This window comes from Anomaloglossus baeobatrachus, chromosome 4, assembly GCF_048569485.1.
Source record: "Anomaloglossus baeobatrachus isolate aAnoBae1 chromosome 4, aAnoBae1.hap1, whole genome shotgun sequence".
Lineage (NCBI taxonomy): Eukaryota > Metazoa > Chordata > Amphibia > Anura > Aromobatidae > Anomaloglossus > Anomaloglossus baeobatrachus.
In genome coordinates, this window is record NC_134356.1 from 441325829 (window position 1) to 441342506 (window position 16678).

General features: G+C 42.6%; 1 protein-coding gene across 1 annotated transcript; it reads left to right on the forward strand.

Annotated features, from left to right (window-relative positions):
• The first annotated feature begins 8894 nt into the window (after positions 1-8894).
• On the forward strand, positions 8895-11159 carry LOC142301640 (C2 calcium-dependent domain-containing protein 4C-like). The gene is made up of 2 exons (XM_075342661.1): positions 8895-8987; positions 9159-11159. Exon 2 carries the CDS (start codon positions 9187-9189, stop codon positions 10405-10407), a length of 1221 nt encoding a protein of 406 aa, XP_075198776.1. The 5' UTR covers positions 8895-8987; positions 9159-9186; the 3' UTR covers positions 10408-11159.
• Positions 11160-16678: the final 5519 nt, after the last annotated feature.

Consider the following 16678-nt stretch of genomic DNA (forward strand, 5'->3'; position numbering starts at 1 on the left):
TGAAGAAGCGTGCGTTTTGTACTTTATTCCAAATGAAGGATTTTTCTCTGTGTTTGTGCTTATTTACATTCATTTACAGGTTTGTGATGCAGGTATCTCATAGACGCATGTGCCATCACAAACCTATGGCTTAGTAGCAGCTGTGCGCTTTTACTAACCCCTTATTACACCAATTGGCACAGGATCAGGCCAACGGGAAGGGCCGGTAAAGCACCGGGATTGTCACATCTAATAGATGCGGCAGTACCGGGCTGCTGCGAACTGAGAATACCAGCCCCCAGCTGACATTATCATGGCTGGGGATGAAAATAGGCGGATCCGTATGTCGTTTTATTTTTAAATTATTAATTTAAATAAAAAAAAAAAGCCGGAGTCACGCTTGCGAGGGATACAAGTATACACTGCATTCCCCGCCCACCGGCCGTCCTGCCACCTGTGATTAGTTGCAGTCAGCTGACACACTGCCACTCAGGGTGGAGGCGCGTCTAACTGCAACCAATTACACGCGCCAATGGGTGGGCAAAGTAGTGAATATTGAATTATCAGCTCCAGAAAGGAAAAGTGTGACCCGGAAGGAGTGTGCCGCCATTACACTACCTCGACAGTGAGTATGCGGCGCTCGCTCCTACCCCCCCTATCCCCTCCACAAACGTTTTTAATCTCCGGATTCCGGTCCCCATTGACTTATATGGGCACTGAATTCTGAAGCGGATTGGACTCTTTTTAAAAGAGATCCGCCGGTCCCGATTTTTGGCGGGTTTGATCAACTCTACTTGTGACTATCCATCTTCTTCTTGATTACATTCCAGAGGTTTTAAATGGGGTTCAGGTCTGGAGATTGGGCTGGCCATGACATGGTTTTGATGTGGTGGTCCTTCAACTACACATTGATTGACCTTGCTTTGTGGCATGGCACATTGTCCTGCTGGAAAAACCAGTCATCAGAGTTAGGGAACATTGCCTGAGCAGAAGGAAGCAACTGTTTTTCCACGATAACCTTGTTTGCGGCTTGATTCATATGTCCTTCGAAAAGATTAACCTGCCCAATTCCAGCCTTGCTGAAGCACCCCAGATCATCACCGATCCTCCACCAAATTTCACAGTGGGTGAAAAACACTGTGGCTTGTACGCCTCTCCAGGTCTACGTCTAACCATTAGGTGTTGGGCAAAGCTGAAAATTAGGTAAAGAAAATTCAACAAACATCTTTGCGAAAGATGTCAGTATAGTGATATAAAAATAAATGAATAAATAAAACAATCGGCGTAGGGTCCCCCATATTCTGATGCCAGCACAGATAAAGCCCACGACTGCAGCCCCCAGCTGTCGGTCTTTATCTGTGCTTTGTATAAGAATAAGGGCAAAGTCACACATGCGAGAGACTCGCATCATATCATCCAGCGGCTGAACACTCTCCTGACAGGAGCGTACATATACATAGAAACACATGCTCTCCGGAGAGTGTGCGGCTGTGCCGGGTGATGCGATTTGAGACTTGTGCGAGTCTGGCTTGACATCACCCGGCATGGCCTGCCACTCTCTGAACATGAGTGTGCAGGTATGTAGAAACATAATGGCCAACCCACTCCTGTTAGGAGACAGTGCGGCTGTGCCCGGTGATGCGGCGCAAGTCCCTCGCAAGTGTGACTCCGTCCTAAGAGAAACCGCATGCGGATTTTTTTCTTTATTGTTATTTAAATAAATCATTTTTATGTGCGGTCCCCCCAGTTTTCATACCCAGCCAAGATAAAGCCAGCTGGGGGCTTGTACTCTCAGTCCGCAGCTGCCTGGTATTGCCGCATCCATTAGATGTGACAATCCCGGTGTTTTACCGACTCTTCCCATTGCCCTGGTGTGGTGGCAATCGGGGTAACAGCAGGGGTTAATAACAACGTACCGCTGCTACTAAACCCTAGGATAGTGATGGCACAGGTGTCTATGAGACACCCCCATCACTAACCTGTAAATGAAAGTAAATAAGTAGAAACACAGAGAAAAAATCCTTTATTTGGAATAAAATACAAAAACACACCCTCTTTCACTACTTTTTTAACCCCAAACACCCCTCCAGGTCCGGCATAATCCACACGAGGTCCCACACTGCTTTCAGCTCTGCTACGTCTCAGAGCAAGCAGCCATGGAACATGACCACTGGCTGTGAGTGCAGACAATGACTGAGTCACGATGAGCAATGACTGCAGGCAGACACCGTCACAGGCTGAGGGCGCGTCTGACTTCTGACTGCAACCAATCACAGACGACAGAATGGCCACTGGGTGGGGAAAGCACGGAAAGCTGTGTGTATGCGATGAGCCTAATGAGCAGTACAGGAAGTGAATGCGCGACACGGAAGCAGTTTGCCGTCCTAACACCAAGTCTCCGTAAGTATGAAACGCTTGCTTAATTCTTGTTTTCTTTATTTTTCCTTTACCAGTAATTTCCCTAGTGCCGAATCCGGATTGTACACCCGGAATCCAGCTCCTGCGTCCGGCACCTGGGCATTTTTGAAACTGCGTGGATCCAGACTTTTACAGTCTGGGTCTGCTTAGCCCTAATCAAGAGCAAGAGGAAGTGAATGGCTAGCTGCAGTTCTGAATTCCTCTTGATGTTTGATTTGTTCAAAAGTGGGGAGAGTGAAGCTAACACTGATTGGGTGCAGGGTTCGGTTGACGTTGCAATGTCACGCGAGCCAAAGTATCGGCATTGCTGGAATGGTGGCGGCACAAAAGGCGAGTATAAGTGTTGTTATTTTAATGGGGGCAAGCATGGTGATTGCGAATGGGTTGTCCAAGTAGTAACCTCTTTAATAATGCTTCCAGAGTTCCAATTCTTAAACAATTATTTTCTGATTAAATTTTGAGAACTAGCAAATGCTTTAGTTCACTAAAAGAAATGTACTGCAGTTGAAAAGTCATCCAAGGATTTTCATTATTTTCTTTGAATAGTTGTACTTGACCAGCAGGTGGCACTCTACTCCACTTCATACTTTTTACACTTATTCCATTACAGGTTTTTAAAGTGGTTGCCCGCTTTAACTTTATTTTAAGCACATATTGGTAAAGTAATAAAATTGTAAAATAATGAAAGAAAAAAAATTCATTTTACCAATTCTTTATTGCTTTGGTACTTCCTAGCCCCTCTCCATTCTGTACTTCCTAGCCCCTCTAGACATGGCAGATTCAAATAACCATGTCAGACGGATCAAAAAATACAGACACCGACGCACACCAGAGTAGAGGGCCCTAAGCTAAATCTATTGATGGTGGATCCAGATACACTGCGCAATTTTAAGGCAATTTGTAGTTTTGAATAATTTTATTATTGAACAACTTCCGGACTGTCAGACAATCCAAAAGGTTGAGAAACCTGAAACTACAGTCGGGTTTTGTCTTTAGGCCCCGTTTACATGTTGCGTTTTTGCATGTTTTATGCAAATTAAAAGCTGCTTTTTACAGTACCAGCAAAAATTATTAGATTTCATAAATCTCATACACACACACACACACACACACACACATATATGTATATATATATATATATATATATATATATATATACATACACACACACACCACACACACACACACAAACATACACACATACACACATACACACACTTGCTTTTTTGCGAATTAAACTAACTTTATTAAAAAATTACTGACAAATGACACACCAAAAATGCAACTAAAAACACAGCAAAAAAGCGAGAAAAATGCAACAAAACCAGCTTTTTGGAAGCAGCTTTTTTTTTTTTTTTTTTTTTTTTTTTTACTGTCAAGAGATCGGGTTTTGCTGCAGAAAAAAAATGCAGCAAAACCTCAACATGTCAAAATAGCCTTAAGCCATGTGCACACGTTCAGTATTTGGTGAGTATTTTTCCTCAGTATTTGTAATCCAAAACCAGGAGTGGGTGATAAATACAGAAGTGGTGCCTGTGTTTATATTATACTTTTCCTCTGATTTTCCTCTGACACTCCTGGTTTTGGCTTATAAACTGAGGGAAAATACTGGTCAAATACTCAACTTGTGAACATGGCCTTAGGATAATATCTACAGTATATACGTAATTATTGGGCATCTATTAGTGTGCAGAATTATTATGTAACTAAATGAAAAGCATACGTTTTCCCATCTCAGTTGTTTATTTTCATCTGTTAAAGTGAGAATAATAACCAAATAACTCAAAATGTACAAAAATACATTTCAGACATTTAAAATATATACAGTATGTGACCAATATAACCCCCTCCGTCTTTTTCAATAACAGTCATAAGCCTTCTATCCGTGGAGTAAGTCAGTTTTTTAATCTGTTGACATTCCATTTTTGGGCAGCACCAACCACAGCCTTCCAGATACTGTTTCCCTTCACCGTAAATTTCTCGTTTATGAAAGGCTCACAAGTTCTCAATAGGGTTTCTGTAAGGTGAGGAAGGGGGTTTAGGAGTTGATTATGAGTCCATGTCCAACTAGTTCATCTTTAATAATACCAGATCATAACAGTAAACCTCCTTCACCTTCCGGGTATGTGAGTGAAAGGTCTGTGCCCTCTACTGATTTGGCCACAGTGCCATACATCTGATCTGTCAATCCCATCTCATCAGTCCTTAAAACCTTTGAAATATCTTCTTCAGATATTTCTTGACCCAGTCTTAATGTTACCACCTCTGTGACTTGTTCAGTGGTGATCAGGTTTTAACTTTCTTTACCCTGGCCATGTCTCTGAACACCTTGTACTTCTGGGCACTCCAGGGTGGTTACAGCTCTGAAATATGACACCACTAGACGATAATGGGTTCCTGGTCACTTCCCGTTTGATTCTTTTCAGGTTTTTGTCAGGTAATGTGTTTCTTTATTTCTCAACACATATTTTACAACCCTGTTGACTATTTACCAAAAAACTTTGGATGGTTCTGGGATCACACCCCAATATCTGTGCAATTTTAAGAGTGCTACATCGGTTTGTAGGACTTCAGTTAAAGCTCCTTTTTGGCACATTTTTCCAGGGGAACTAAAGCTGCCTAATAATTCTGGACACCTTGGTAAAGGGTGTTGATATCCTTTGGCCACATTCTCCCTCATTACATAAATTCACATCATCTGATATGCTACAAACCAATAAGCATTTAAGCTTATACAGCTTAGAGTTAGAAAATCTGCAAAAAAAAAATAATATAGTTAAAATACCAATTTGCCTAATAATTGTGCACACAGGCGGTCTTGCTGAAGGGGTGTTTGGAAATCAGACACTGCTAATTCATGAAGAGCTGCATACGTCTTCATAAATCGAGAGTGTCTGACCAGTGGTGTGCGCCTCCATGTGCACCTCGCCTTAAATCTTTCTCCAATACCTACCAGGAGTAGAATTTCTGGTGTAGGGAATGCCACAGCTTGTCATGAATTAGACGAGAAGTGGCGTCACACCCCTGCTCAAGTTCCACCCATTTTGCAACTTTTCAAAGTATTTTCTGACAAAATCGCTTTGATGAATCAGGGTATTGTGCATAAAGATAGCCAGGACCACATTTTGTAGGCTCCTCAGAACATCACAGCATGTTTGTAAGCCTTGTCTCCTACTTCTACAGCACCTGCTCCTGGATCTCAGTATCTGATCCTGTGCCTCTACCAGCTTACCTCGTCCCTTTGCCTGTTCTACATAAACCAGGTTTTCGTCTTCTTACACCTCTGAATTATGATAGTAACCCCAAGATCTACCTGGAGAGACTTAACCATTGCATTATTCTGTTTGACGCTCTGGTCAAAGATGGTGGGTCTAAGGGGGGACATTTCTCCTTCTGAAGAGTGCCAAGCCAGGGCAAAAAGACTTTTTGGCCTTGTAATTCTCCTCTGGGAATTTGCATATGCAAATATCTTGTTCAGAGAGGGAAAGGACTAAAACTCTTGTGCAACATATTCACACTATATTGTTTACAGTCACACAACAAAGGATCGGTCAGTCAAGCAGGAGAAGACAGCGCTGAGGGAGGAATAGAGCTGGAATGATAGTAGCTTCTAAAGTGCTTCCACAAAACCAAAGGAATCCAGCCACATATAAATATTGAATGCTGATTTCTCGGTAAAGGAGAAATGGACTAGTTAGTTAAAGATATTGCTGGACTCGCCATTGCAAGAGCTACATGTGCACATAAGCGAATGATTAAGCGATGACCTATGTACGTCGAGGTCTGAGGTCTATTACCTGGAGAATCTTTTGGGCACCTTTGAACTCACCTTTGAGACTATTTACCTTAAAGCACTTAGCACTTTGGTATATATTTCAAGCTTTGAATTCCCTGGATCAGTCCATACATTTATTTCCACTTAAGAGCTCATGCGCACGCACCTGCTGAATATTCTGCAGCGATCTGACAGCACATGTGCGCTTCAAATCGTTGTAGAAATACTGCAGAATGAATGCAGTTTTTTTGTTGAAAAAAGACAATTTCATGCGCTATGGCTGCTGCCCCACCATAGACAGAGTGGGAGCTGTATCCAGAACACACAAATAATTGACATGCTGCTTTTATGAACGCACGGATTTGGGTCAACATTTTAGCATCCAAATCACTGCGTTCATAAAAGCAACGCATCATGTATCATGCACAATCTACATAGATTGTGCAGGGGACGCAGGACGCATGCATTTATGCTACAGTGCAATTTGCGACGTAAATACATGCAATTATACTACGTGCGCATGAGCCCTAAAGGGTATTACTTTTTATAAGGGATTCAAATCTCCCAAGTGCTCTTGTGCTCTTCTATGGTGTGTTACCTGGGTGCCTTTACCCACCATTTACTCCCATGCACCGTAATTTATATGTATTGTTTGTTTCATTGACTTAGTGCCTTTGGACTTTTTACATTTGTTCTAATAAAATCTGTATGTTTTATTTACCTATAACACCTCGTCCTTTTGGTTTATGTGCATGTAAGTAGTTTGGGGGATGAAATCCTGCTGACTGTTTAATTTTAACCTATGCAATACTGTAAATTATAGTTCAATAGACCTTTAAGTGAATTTCCTCATGTCACTATAAGATCAATAAACTTAGAGACATGTTGTAAAGTTCTATCTTTTTGGGTATGATGCAGATATTATAATTAACCATCTCCTTCTAGAAATCACAGCAATTGAAGATGACCTGATACTCTATATAGTAAACTGGCTGGCTTTAGCTAACCGCCCTTCACTGACGGGAGGTGTAAAATCGGCTGAATGAGCACAGTGCTTTCCTGTAGATTAGTTTGTGTTTCCTTGTTTGAACTCCCATTGTTCTTGCCTTCTGATATCTCTTTGTGACATGTCAGATAAATAGAAATCCTGTTGGAGTCCTCTGTTCTGCATGAGTAATTGTTTTGTTCGACTAGCCTGGCTCACTCTCTGTAGTGTCTATAGCTGGGCTCATTACAAGAAATGCTGCTCAGAATTACTGTAATATCACACTTTTATAATACGCAGCTCTGTTATTCTAATTGCTAAGCAGCTTTTGGCAGCAGACCCAGCACAGAACAATAGTGTTGATATTAGCGGGGTACAGAGGGTCACTGGCCCAGGTAGAATATGAGCAGCGCCGCAGCATGATTGTTGTTCTAACCCACTAAACTACTTTTCGTTGTTGCTAGATGCTTGTAAGAATGATTTGTATTTGCATCTTTTTATTAACATTTTACAAATTTTAATACAAGAAATACAAGGAATAAAGGGTGCTTTACACGCTGCGACATCGCTTACGATATATCATCGGGGTCACGATGTTTGTGATGCACATCCGGCATCGTTAGCGACATCTCAGCGTGTGACAGCTAGGAGTGACGATCAACGATCGCAAAAATGGCAAAAATCGTTGATCGTTGACACGTCGCTCCAAATCATAATGTCATTGGTGTTTCATTCCGTAGGTGGTTCGTCGTTCCTGCGGCACCACACATCACTGTGTGTGAAACCGCAGGAACGACAAACATCATCCTACCTGCGTCCATCGGAAAGGAAGAAGGAAGGAGGTGGGCGGCCGCCTCTTCTTTTGGGCGGCCGTATTGTGACGCCGAACGCACCTCCCCCTTGAAGGAGGGATTGTTCGGCAGCAACAGCGACGTCGCTGAACAGGTATGTGAGTGTGATGCTGCCGTAGCGATAATGTTCGCTACGGCAGTGATCACCACATGTCGCACAAACGACAAGGGCGGGTGCTATCGCTCGTGAAATCGCTAGCAATTACACAGCGTGTAAAGCACCCTTAAGGGAGGAATTAGGGAAAGGGGAAACAGGAATAGACATAAAGGAAAAAGAAACAACTAACTGTTAAATGTCGCCTTTATGGCCAATGCTTCATAAGTATTAACATCAAACGTGTTGTCACCAAAGTACTTAGAACAATAAAAACAATAACATACATGAGAAATAATAATCATTACATGTCAGGAGGCTAAGTTATATGCAGACTAGGCATAAATGTTTCCGTTGTAAGAATGATTTTTGATAGAATGGAGGTTTCTCGGAAATAATTGCAGCCAGATCAGAATTTCCAGGTTTCGAATGGATTTAGCCTTTAAATGAATCATAAATCACATTCTTTAAAGTTACATATTATTATTATTATTGTTTTTTTATTCATTTATTTTCACTATTTCCATTTGTAAATAAAGTAAGGTTTAGTAACTGTTCACTTAACCTGTAATAAGCCTACATTTAGAGTGCGTTTTCTTACGCTGGGTCAGTAATAGGGAATGTTAACGTAGGAAGTGTTATCACAAAGCTCCGTTGTGTCACGGTGTTGCCTCGTGTCTCTTTCCACTGAAGGATATACGCCACCCACTTTCTTCCAATTGGCTGTAGATCTGCACAATTTAGCTATAAAAGCAGGTGACGGAGGTTGCTGAGCTCACACTGCTCTGGAATAAATAGCACTGATTTCCTCGCTGGCTCCTGTAACAGCTCATCTTACAGAGGACATTTATTGGTGATGTGAATAGGATTTCCCCACTGCATCAGGTAAATATTGTATTTCAGGATGTTCTTTCTTGCCTACATTCATACTAATTGGTATTTTTTAATTTAAGAGTTAAACATCTGCCTTAAATGTAACTCTATTGCACCATATTGTAAATCCTGTTTTGTTACATAGGTTTAACAAATTCTCACTTATTTATGCTTCTATTACAGGACAATTATAAAACACATAATAACACTTATGTGGCTTTTGGAGAAGCTAAAGGCACCAGAAATGCAAGGACATATGCCTGATCCTACACCAAGGGGCGCCTATCCTGACAAGAACCAGCATCTTATACCTTGTCCAAATGTTTTAACTCCAGACAGAATCCCTGAGTTCTGCATCCCTCCTCTACTTTCATCACAGAGGGGCATGAGAATGAAATCTCTTTATAGGTCTGTTCCTGACCTCTGTGGAGCAACTTTTGGAGTTGAAGATTTTAATACACCAGAGACACATATTATCCAGGTGGACAGTGCAGAAGAAGCCCTGGAAGAAGAAAGTACGAATTCTGATCCTCAAGCACAAGCAGCTCTTTCCTTGCCACATCTTCCCAAAGCTCAAACTTCCTATGGATTCTGTACCTTACTAGAAAGCCCAAACACTAGAAGAAAAGAATCTCTCTTCCACAATGACCCTGCCACCCTTCCAATTTTGCTGCCTAAATCACGCTCAAACATATCTGCATGGCAACGGGCATCATCTTGCAGTAGTTTCACAACATTAAAACTGAGGTCATTGAGCCGCTCTGGCACCTTGGACAGTGAAACATCGTCTTCTTCGGACTCTTCACCTTTTAGTTCTCCTTCGCTTCACAGATCTCCACCTCGATGTAACTCTCTGCTGAAAGCTCTAAGCCAAGACAAGCTTTTCTCTAAAACTCTCATAAGGAAAGGGAAGTTAGGGATGTCCAGAAATAATTCACTCTCAGCTGATGAGTGTAGTTCCACAGATAGTAGTCCTAACATAATTCGGAGAGTTTCTGATTCAATGATGGATTCTGTCTTTCCAATGGACCTTTTCTATTCTAGGGGCAGATTTATGACCGAAAATGCTGTGTTGCTAGAAAACGGAGGTTCCCTTCGGATATCTACAGAGTATTGCCCTGAAGCAGAAAGGCTTCGTGTCCGACTCATAAGTGTTGAAGGACTTTACCACCCAGATACTGACCCAAAAACCATCAACTGTTTTGTGACACTTTCCATCACTCCTGGAAAACAACAGAAGCAGCGAAGTACTGTAATCAGAAGAAGCAGAAACCCCATCTTCAATGAGGACTTTTTCTTTGAGAATGTGTATCAAACACAGCTACATAGCCGCAGTCTTAAAATAAAGGTCATCAACAAATCGTGCAGCATGAAGAGAGACTGTATTCTCGGGCAAAGTGAACTTCCTTTGCTTAGCATTCTTTCCCCATGAGAAGGGTTTCAAGATATTTGCAAAGCACTTTAAAATACTCAGAAGGAGAACAAATATTGATTAAGTCTGACTTTAAGAAAGCTACATTTTGTCCAACATTGATTATTATAAGTTGGTTCTAGAAGAAAATTCCCACTTACAGTACTTAAGCATGTGAGAACTTCAGGTTTATCAATCAATCCATCAATTTTTTATTAAAAAGGGGTGAGTTGGTATCTGGCATTGATGCAATCCAATTTTTTAGAAGACTAGAACTGAAAGATTCTGTGTTTGGTCTCTTCGACTCAGATCTGCCAGTTCTGGTTTTTGCTACCAGGAATTTAAAATAATTAAATAATTGGTTATAACATGTAATCTACAGTTAGTATATATATATATATATATATATATATATATATATATCTGCTGAATTCAGTGCTGTATTTTAAAAGTGGTCGTTACTGGGTTTGTTTGTATTGGCAAACAGCCCTATAAACCTTAGCTCTTCTTGTAGTAGATACAACCATTCTGAGTAACATTCCTAATACAGAGAAGCACAAGCAGCTGTCTGAATAGTAACAAAAGTATGTGTTACATGTATTATTTATTTTTATATTTTATTTTTTGTATTATTTGTTGTTAAAAATTATTTTTATATACATTTTACTTAATATACGTCTACTATGAATGTATTTCTGAGTTTATTTATTATGAAAATGATGCAAAAGTTTATTTTTTTAAGTTTTAATTAATAAATTATTTATTTTATGAAATATCTGTCTTTTGGTTTTGCTACAGTAGCACTTTTCCTTTAGAAAACCTGTTAACAAAAGCATAAAACGGTGTTTTGACGATGGCAGCCACTATAAATCAACATTAGTGTGTGTGTGCATGCATGAGTGTGCAGTATGAGTTATGTGCGAGAAGTAAATATTGACAATGGTATGATATTTCTCTTACCGGTAATAAACTAAGGTTTTGATTTTCTTTCCACACTGATGATCCTAAAACACGAGAAGTAAGCATGGGCACACTCACTAACAGACTCATCACTTTAACCCTGCTGGGGAATAAAAACAGAACCAACACACAGATCGGGAGTGCCCATGAGGTTGTAAATAAGGATGCCAGGAGTAAAGCCCGCTTTACACGCTACAATATATCTTACAATGTGTCGGCGGGGTCACGTCGTAAGTGACGCACATCCGGCATTGTAAGGTACATTGCAGTGTGTGACAGGTACGTGCGATTGCGATTGAACGGTAAAATGTTCATCGCAAACACATCGTACCTTTCTCTAGAATTGCACGTCAGATTGTTCATCGTACCCAGGGTAGCGCACATTGCTGTGTGACACCCCGGGAACGATGAACAGATCTTACCTGCCTCCTGCGGCTCCCGCCGGCAATGCGGAAGGAAGGAGGTGGGCGGGATGTTTACGTCTCACTCAGCTCCGCCCCTCCACATCTATTGGCCGGCTGCCACGTGACGTCGATGTGACGCTGAATGTCCCTCCCACTCTAGGAAGTGGACGTTCGCCGCCCACATCGAGGTCGTATGGACGGGTAAGTACGTGTGACGGGGGTTTATCGTTTGTGCGGCACGTTCAACAAATTGAACGTGCCGCACATACAATGGGGGCGTTGCAAATCGCATACGAGATCGTATGCGAAATTGCATTGTGTAAAGCGGGCTTTAAACATAACAGTAATCCAAAGCAAGTTTTTTTGCCTTTGCTAAATGAGAACCTGTCCGGTTTCACAAGCCTCAGAAACCATTCCCAGTACCATTAAGAACATGAATGCAGCTTCCTGATAATGCACCTCACACATGAGATGACATTTATTATCATGGGGAAAAAAAATGGCGTCTACGACACACGCTAATTAACCTTTACTAGTCCATTTTGGGGCTGGTGTTTCTTTACCAAGTGCAGTTTGGCTTTACCTGCAAAAATCTGATACAGACAATTTTCCTGAGCACAAAGTGTTCCCCTACTGTGCTTTCCAATTTAATTTACTATTGAAAAAATCTAGGGCAAATAAGATGCTGACTAAGAGTATTTATAGAGGAATTTCCCAAAATCCAGTCCTCAGGAGCTCGCAACAGATCATGTTTTCAGGATTTTCTAAGCATTGCACAAGTGATGGAGTCAATATCAAGACATCAGAGATTGTCACATTTTCCCTTAAGGAAATCCTGAAAAACCTGAAAACATGATCTGTTGGAGTCCCTGAGGACTGGAGTTTGGGAAACACTGATTTAGGCCTCTTTCACATGTCCGTGAAATCACGCACGTTTTTCATGGACGTGTCAAAGGTGCGTTTTGCCCTGCGTGAGCCGTGTTTATGGCACTACGTGTGTCCTCCGTGTGTTATCCGTGATAACACACGGAGAACGGGAACTTTTTGCTCACTTGTCCCTGACGTTACTGCCTGTGGTGCTGATCTTCGGTCTCCAGTCCTGCCGACTCCCCGCTGCTTCCTGCTCGCAGTGGAGTAAATATGCAATCAGCATAATGAGCAGGGGTTGGAAGCAAGTGCCAGCAGTGGCAGAGACAGCAGCGCAGGAGAAGGTGAGTACAGATTTTTTTTTTATTTCACAGACAAGTGTGTTTTCTCCAGTGCGTGTCACACAGATCACATCCGTGCGGTCTGTGTGCGGTCCGTGTGACACTGGTGATGCCGGAGAAAAACGGACATGTCTACGTGTGGAGCACACGGGCACACGTATGCCCCACATGGACACACGGTCCATGGCAAAATACGCACGTGAGCGCAGACCCATTGATTTTAATGGGTCTACATGTGCCCGTGTCTCCGGCACGTGAGGAAACGGACCAAACACATACCGGCGACACGGATGTGTGAAGGAGGCCTAAGAACATGAATGAATTAACACCACACAGCTTATTTCAATAAAACAGTGTTGAAAATGTTAGGACATTTAATTGACCAATGACAATTAGACATTGAGAACAGAATCTTTTAAAAGTTATTGTTACTTATTGTTTAATATCTCACATAACTTTTTAATAATCATTCAGTAAAGTGAATCTGCCTGAATGCTCAGGTGATGCTGTTCGCATGGTGGTCTATTCAGTGACAGATCGGCATGCAGAGGGTCCAGCAGTTAGGCCTCATTCAGATGTCCATTTTTTATGGCTGATAGATTATTTGCCAATTATAGTGTATGGTCCAGTTTACATGTCTGTCTTTTTTTTTTTTTTGTTATGTTCTGTGTGTCTGCAAAAAAATCAGAGACATTTCCAAATTTTATTCGAGTCTCGAGTCTGTGAAATGTCACTGACAGCAGACATTGTCAACAATGTGCAATCAATGTGCTACCCGATGTTCACAATTTAATGGTTAGAAGCTTTTCAATGTAGTTTTTTCATATGAGAAAATCACTGATGGTAAAAACGGATACACTGACCCAACACTGATGAAAAGTCAGACCTTTGTTGTAGACCAGAAAAACCAGACATCTGAATGAGGCCTAAAACTACATGCACCTATTACCTAACCCACGTTCACGAGTTCCAGGCCACACCTTCTCCAAAGATTGGAATAGAAAGGGGCTGCACTTACCTGATGCTACAGATGGCATGTATGGTACATCCTGTAACCTATGAGGGCATACGTTATGGCCAAACAAAAACTACCCCGGCATAAAGTTTTACTACAAAATGTAAAATGTTTGCATTGACTGTTAGTGGGTGAGTATTTTTGTAGGTAAACACCAGTTTTGCCTGCAAACCTGTAGGCTAATTAAAGAGAACCAACCAGTAGGATTTTGGTATATGAGGTAAAGGCAGTGCCATACTGGCACTAGGATGCTGAATCCAGGCATACCTGTTATAGAAAGATGTGATGCTTGATTGATGAAGTATCTTTAATCAAAGTTGCAGAAAAGCTCTGCACTTCGATTGATGTGTGCAACATGGGCACGGGCCTTTGTGTTTATTCCTCTTCTTCCAGCATCCTCTAGCTTGCCACCTTTTCTTTATTTTAATATTGTGCCATGCCACCATTGTTGTTATTGGTGGTGAGTGCACATTGCCACAGTACTCAGGTCTTCAGTAAAATGACGCCAGTGTACCGCGATCTCCAGCTCCATTTTACTAAACATACTGTGGTGTGTTAAAAAAAAAGGAACACCGGTGCTGCTCTTAGTCTTCACTGCAGTGTGCTCAATAATATGGTACCGAAGATCGTGGTATGTGCATACGCGGACTCTGGCACCTTTTTAATGCAGACCTGAGTACTGTAGCAATGTGCTTGCACCGCCAGCAACAGCAATGGCGGCGTGGCACAACATTCAAATAAAGAAAAGAGGGCACGCTAGAGGACACTGGAGGAGGAGTAAATGAGAGGCCCCAACCCACAAAGACCCATGTTGCACACATCAAAGTGCAGTGCTTTTCTGCAACTTTGATTAAAGATATTTCATCAACCAAGCATCGGATCTTTCTATAATAGGTATGCCTGGATTCAGCATCTTGTTCAAATACAAAACATGGCACTCCTGGTAGGATGAGGTGCCCAGATAGGATCCAACTCCGTAGTACTAACAAACAAAGAATCCGGCACTCAAATTCGCATGAGTCAGTAAATAATTTTAATGTGGCAAAACGGTGTACAATTACGTAACGTTTGAGTTTCAGAAAACCTTCCTCAAACGTACACTGTCAAGAATGTCATGTAGGTAAGAGATAGCTGCAGGTCTGTGAGAGTGACCTAGGGCTGGATGTGCAGTATAATCCAGATGCCACGCTGGATGCAGGAGGAAAGAGCGATCTGGGAAAGCGATGTGATCGCTAGTGATGCTGGCTTCAGCATGGTGGAACTTTTGTAACAAAGGATAATACACAATCAGAAATATCACACTTACCCTTGACAAAGCTTGTCACGTGGTGTGATGGGATAACCGGGGACTGGGGCTCCTAAACTGGCCCTCAGGCTATGGGGGCCCTAGCTGTCCCTGATCCCAAAGATATGTCAGATGGTGATGATGTTTGGGTCCACCTTCCTATCCCCACTCCTTTACTGCCCTGATCTACTAATCCCTCTCCCTCACCACAGGGGAGGGCTGAGACAAGAGTGGTAGAAACCACAGATATGGACAAACAAGGCAAACCACAACACGTTCACTCAGCATACTCACACAGAGGTATTAGACAAAACGTGATAAGGGGGAAAATAAGAGCAGAGAGGAAATAACAAGATAATGACAGTACAACAACTCCATGCACAAAGCACTACAATCACTAGCAGGACTGAGATACAACAGCACACTGACAGGTGTAGCAAAATCTATCGTTGGCATGGGAATGTGAGAGGGCTGATGAGCCAGTGGCAGTGTTTCCTGATGAGCGAGCTACAATATCATCTCCCGGCCACCGGAGGGATGTCTGCACAGCCTGAGAGGAGGAAGGAAAGAGAGAGAGAGAATAAGAGACAGAGCGAGGAGATTCTGGAGTGGAGTGGCTGCCTGTTTCCTGGTCTGAGGAGGAGACCTGGAGTGTTAAGGCCCCGTTACACGCAGCAACATCGCTAACGAAATATCGCTGGGGTCACGGAATTCGTGAGGCATATCTGGCCTCGTTGGCGATGTCGTTGCGTGTGACACCTATGAGCGACCGCTAACGATCAAAAATACTCACCTAATCGTTGATCGTTGACACGTCGTTTATTTTCAAAAAATTGTTGCTGGTGCTGGACGCAGGTTGTTCATTGTTCCTGAGGCAGCACACATCGCTACGTGTGACACCCCGGGAACGACGAACAACAACGTACCTGCATCCTGCCGGCAACGAGGTGGGCATGTCGATAATGCGGCTGGTCTCCGACCCTCCGCTTCTATTGGCGGGCCGCTGTGTCACGTCGCTGTGACAGCGCACGAACCTCCCCCTTAAAGAAGAGGTTGTTCGTCGCCCACAGCGACGTCGCTAGGAAGGTAAGTACGTGTTGCGCATCCTAGCGGTATTGTGCGCCACGGGTAGTGATTTACCCATGACGCACAAACGACGGTGCGGGTGCTTTCCCGAGCGACATCACTAGTGATGTCACTGCGTCTAAAGCGTCCTTTAGAGACAGACTGTGGATGGCTGTGCAAGCAGACCTGGAGTGTGAGGGAGAGCCTGCCGATTGCTGTGCATGCAGAGACCACTCAGCTGCGTGTCGGTGACTATAAACAGCTACAAGAATGAACTACTGCGGAGTCAAGCCCTGAGGTGATCCAAACCTGAGACCTTCCTATCAGGCTGTGACTTCTACCCTGAGGTGATCTG

What these genes read in the sequence shown, in the direction of transcription:
- LOC142301640 (XM_075342661.1), top strand. Translation starts at nt 9,187, where the DNA reads ATGTGGCTTTTGGAGAAGCTAAAGGCACCAGAAATGCAAGGACATATG.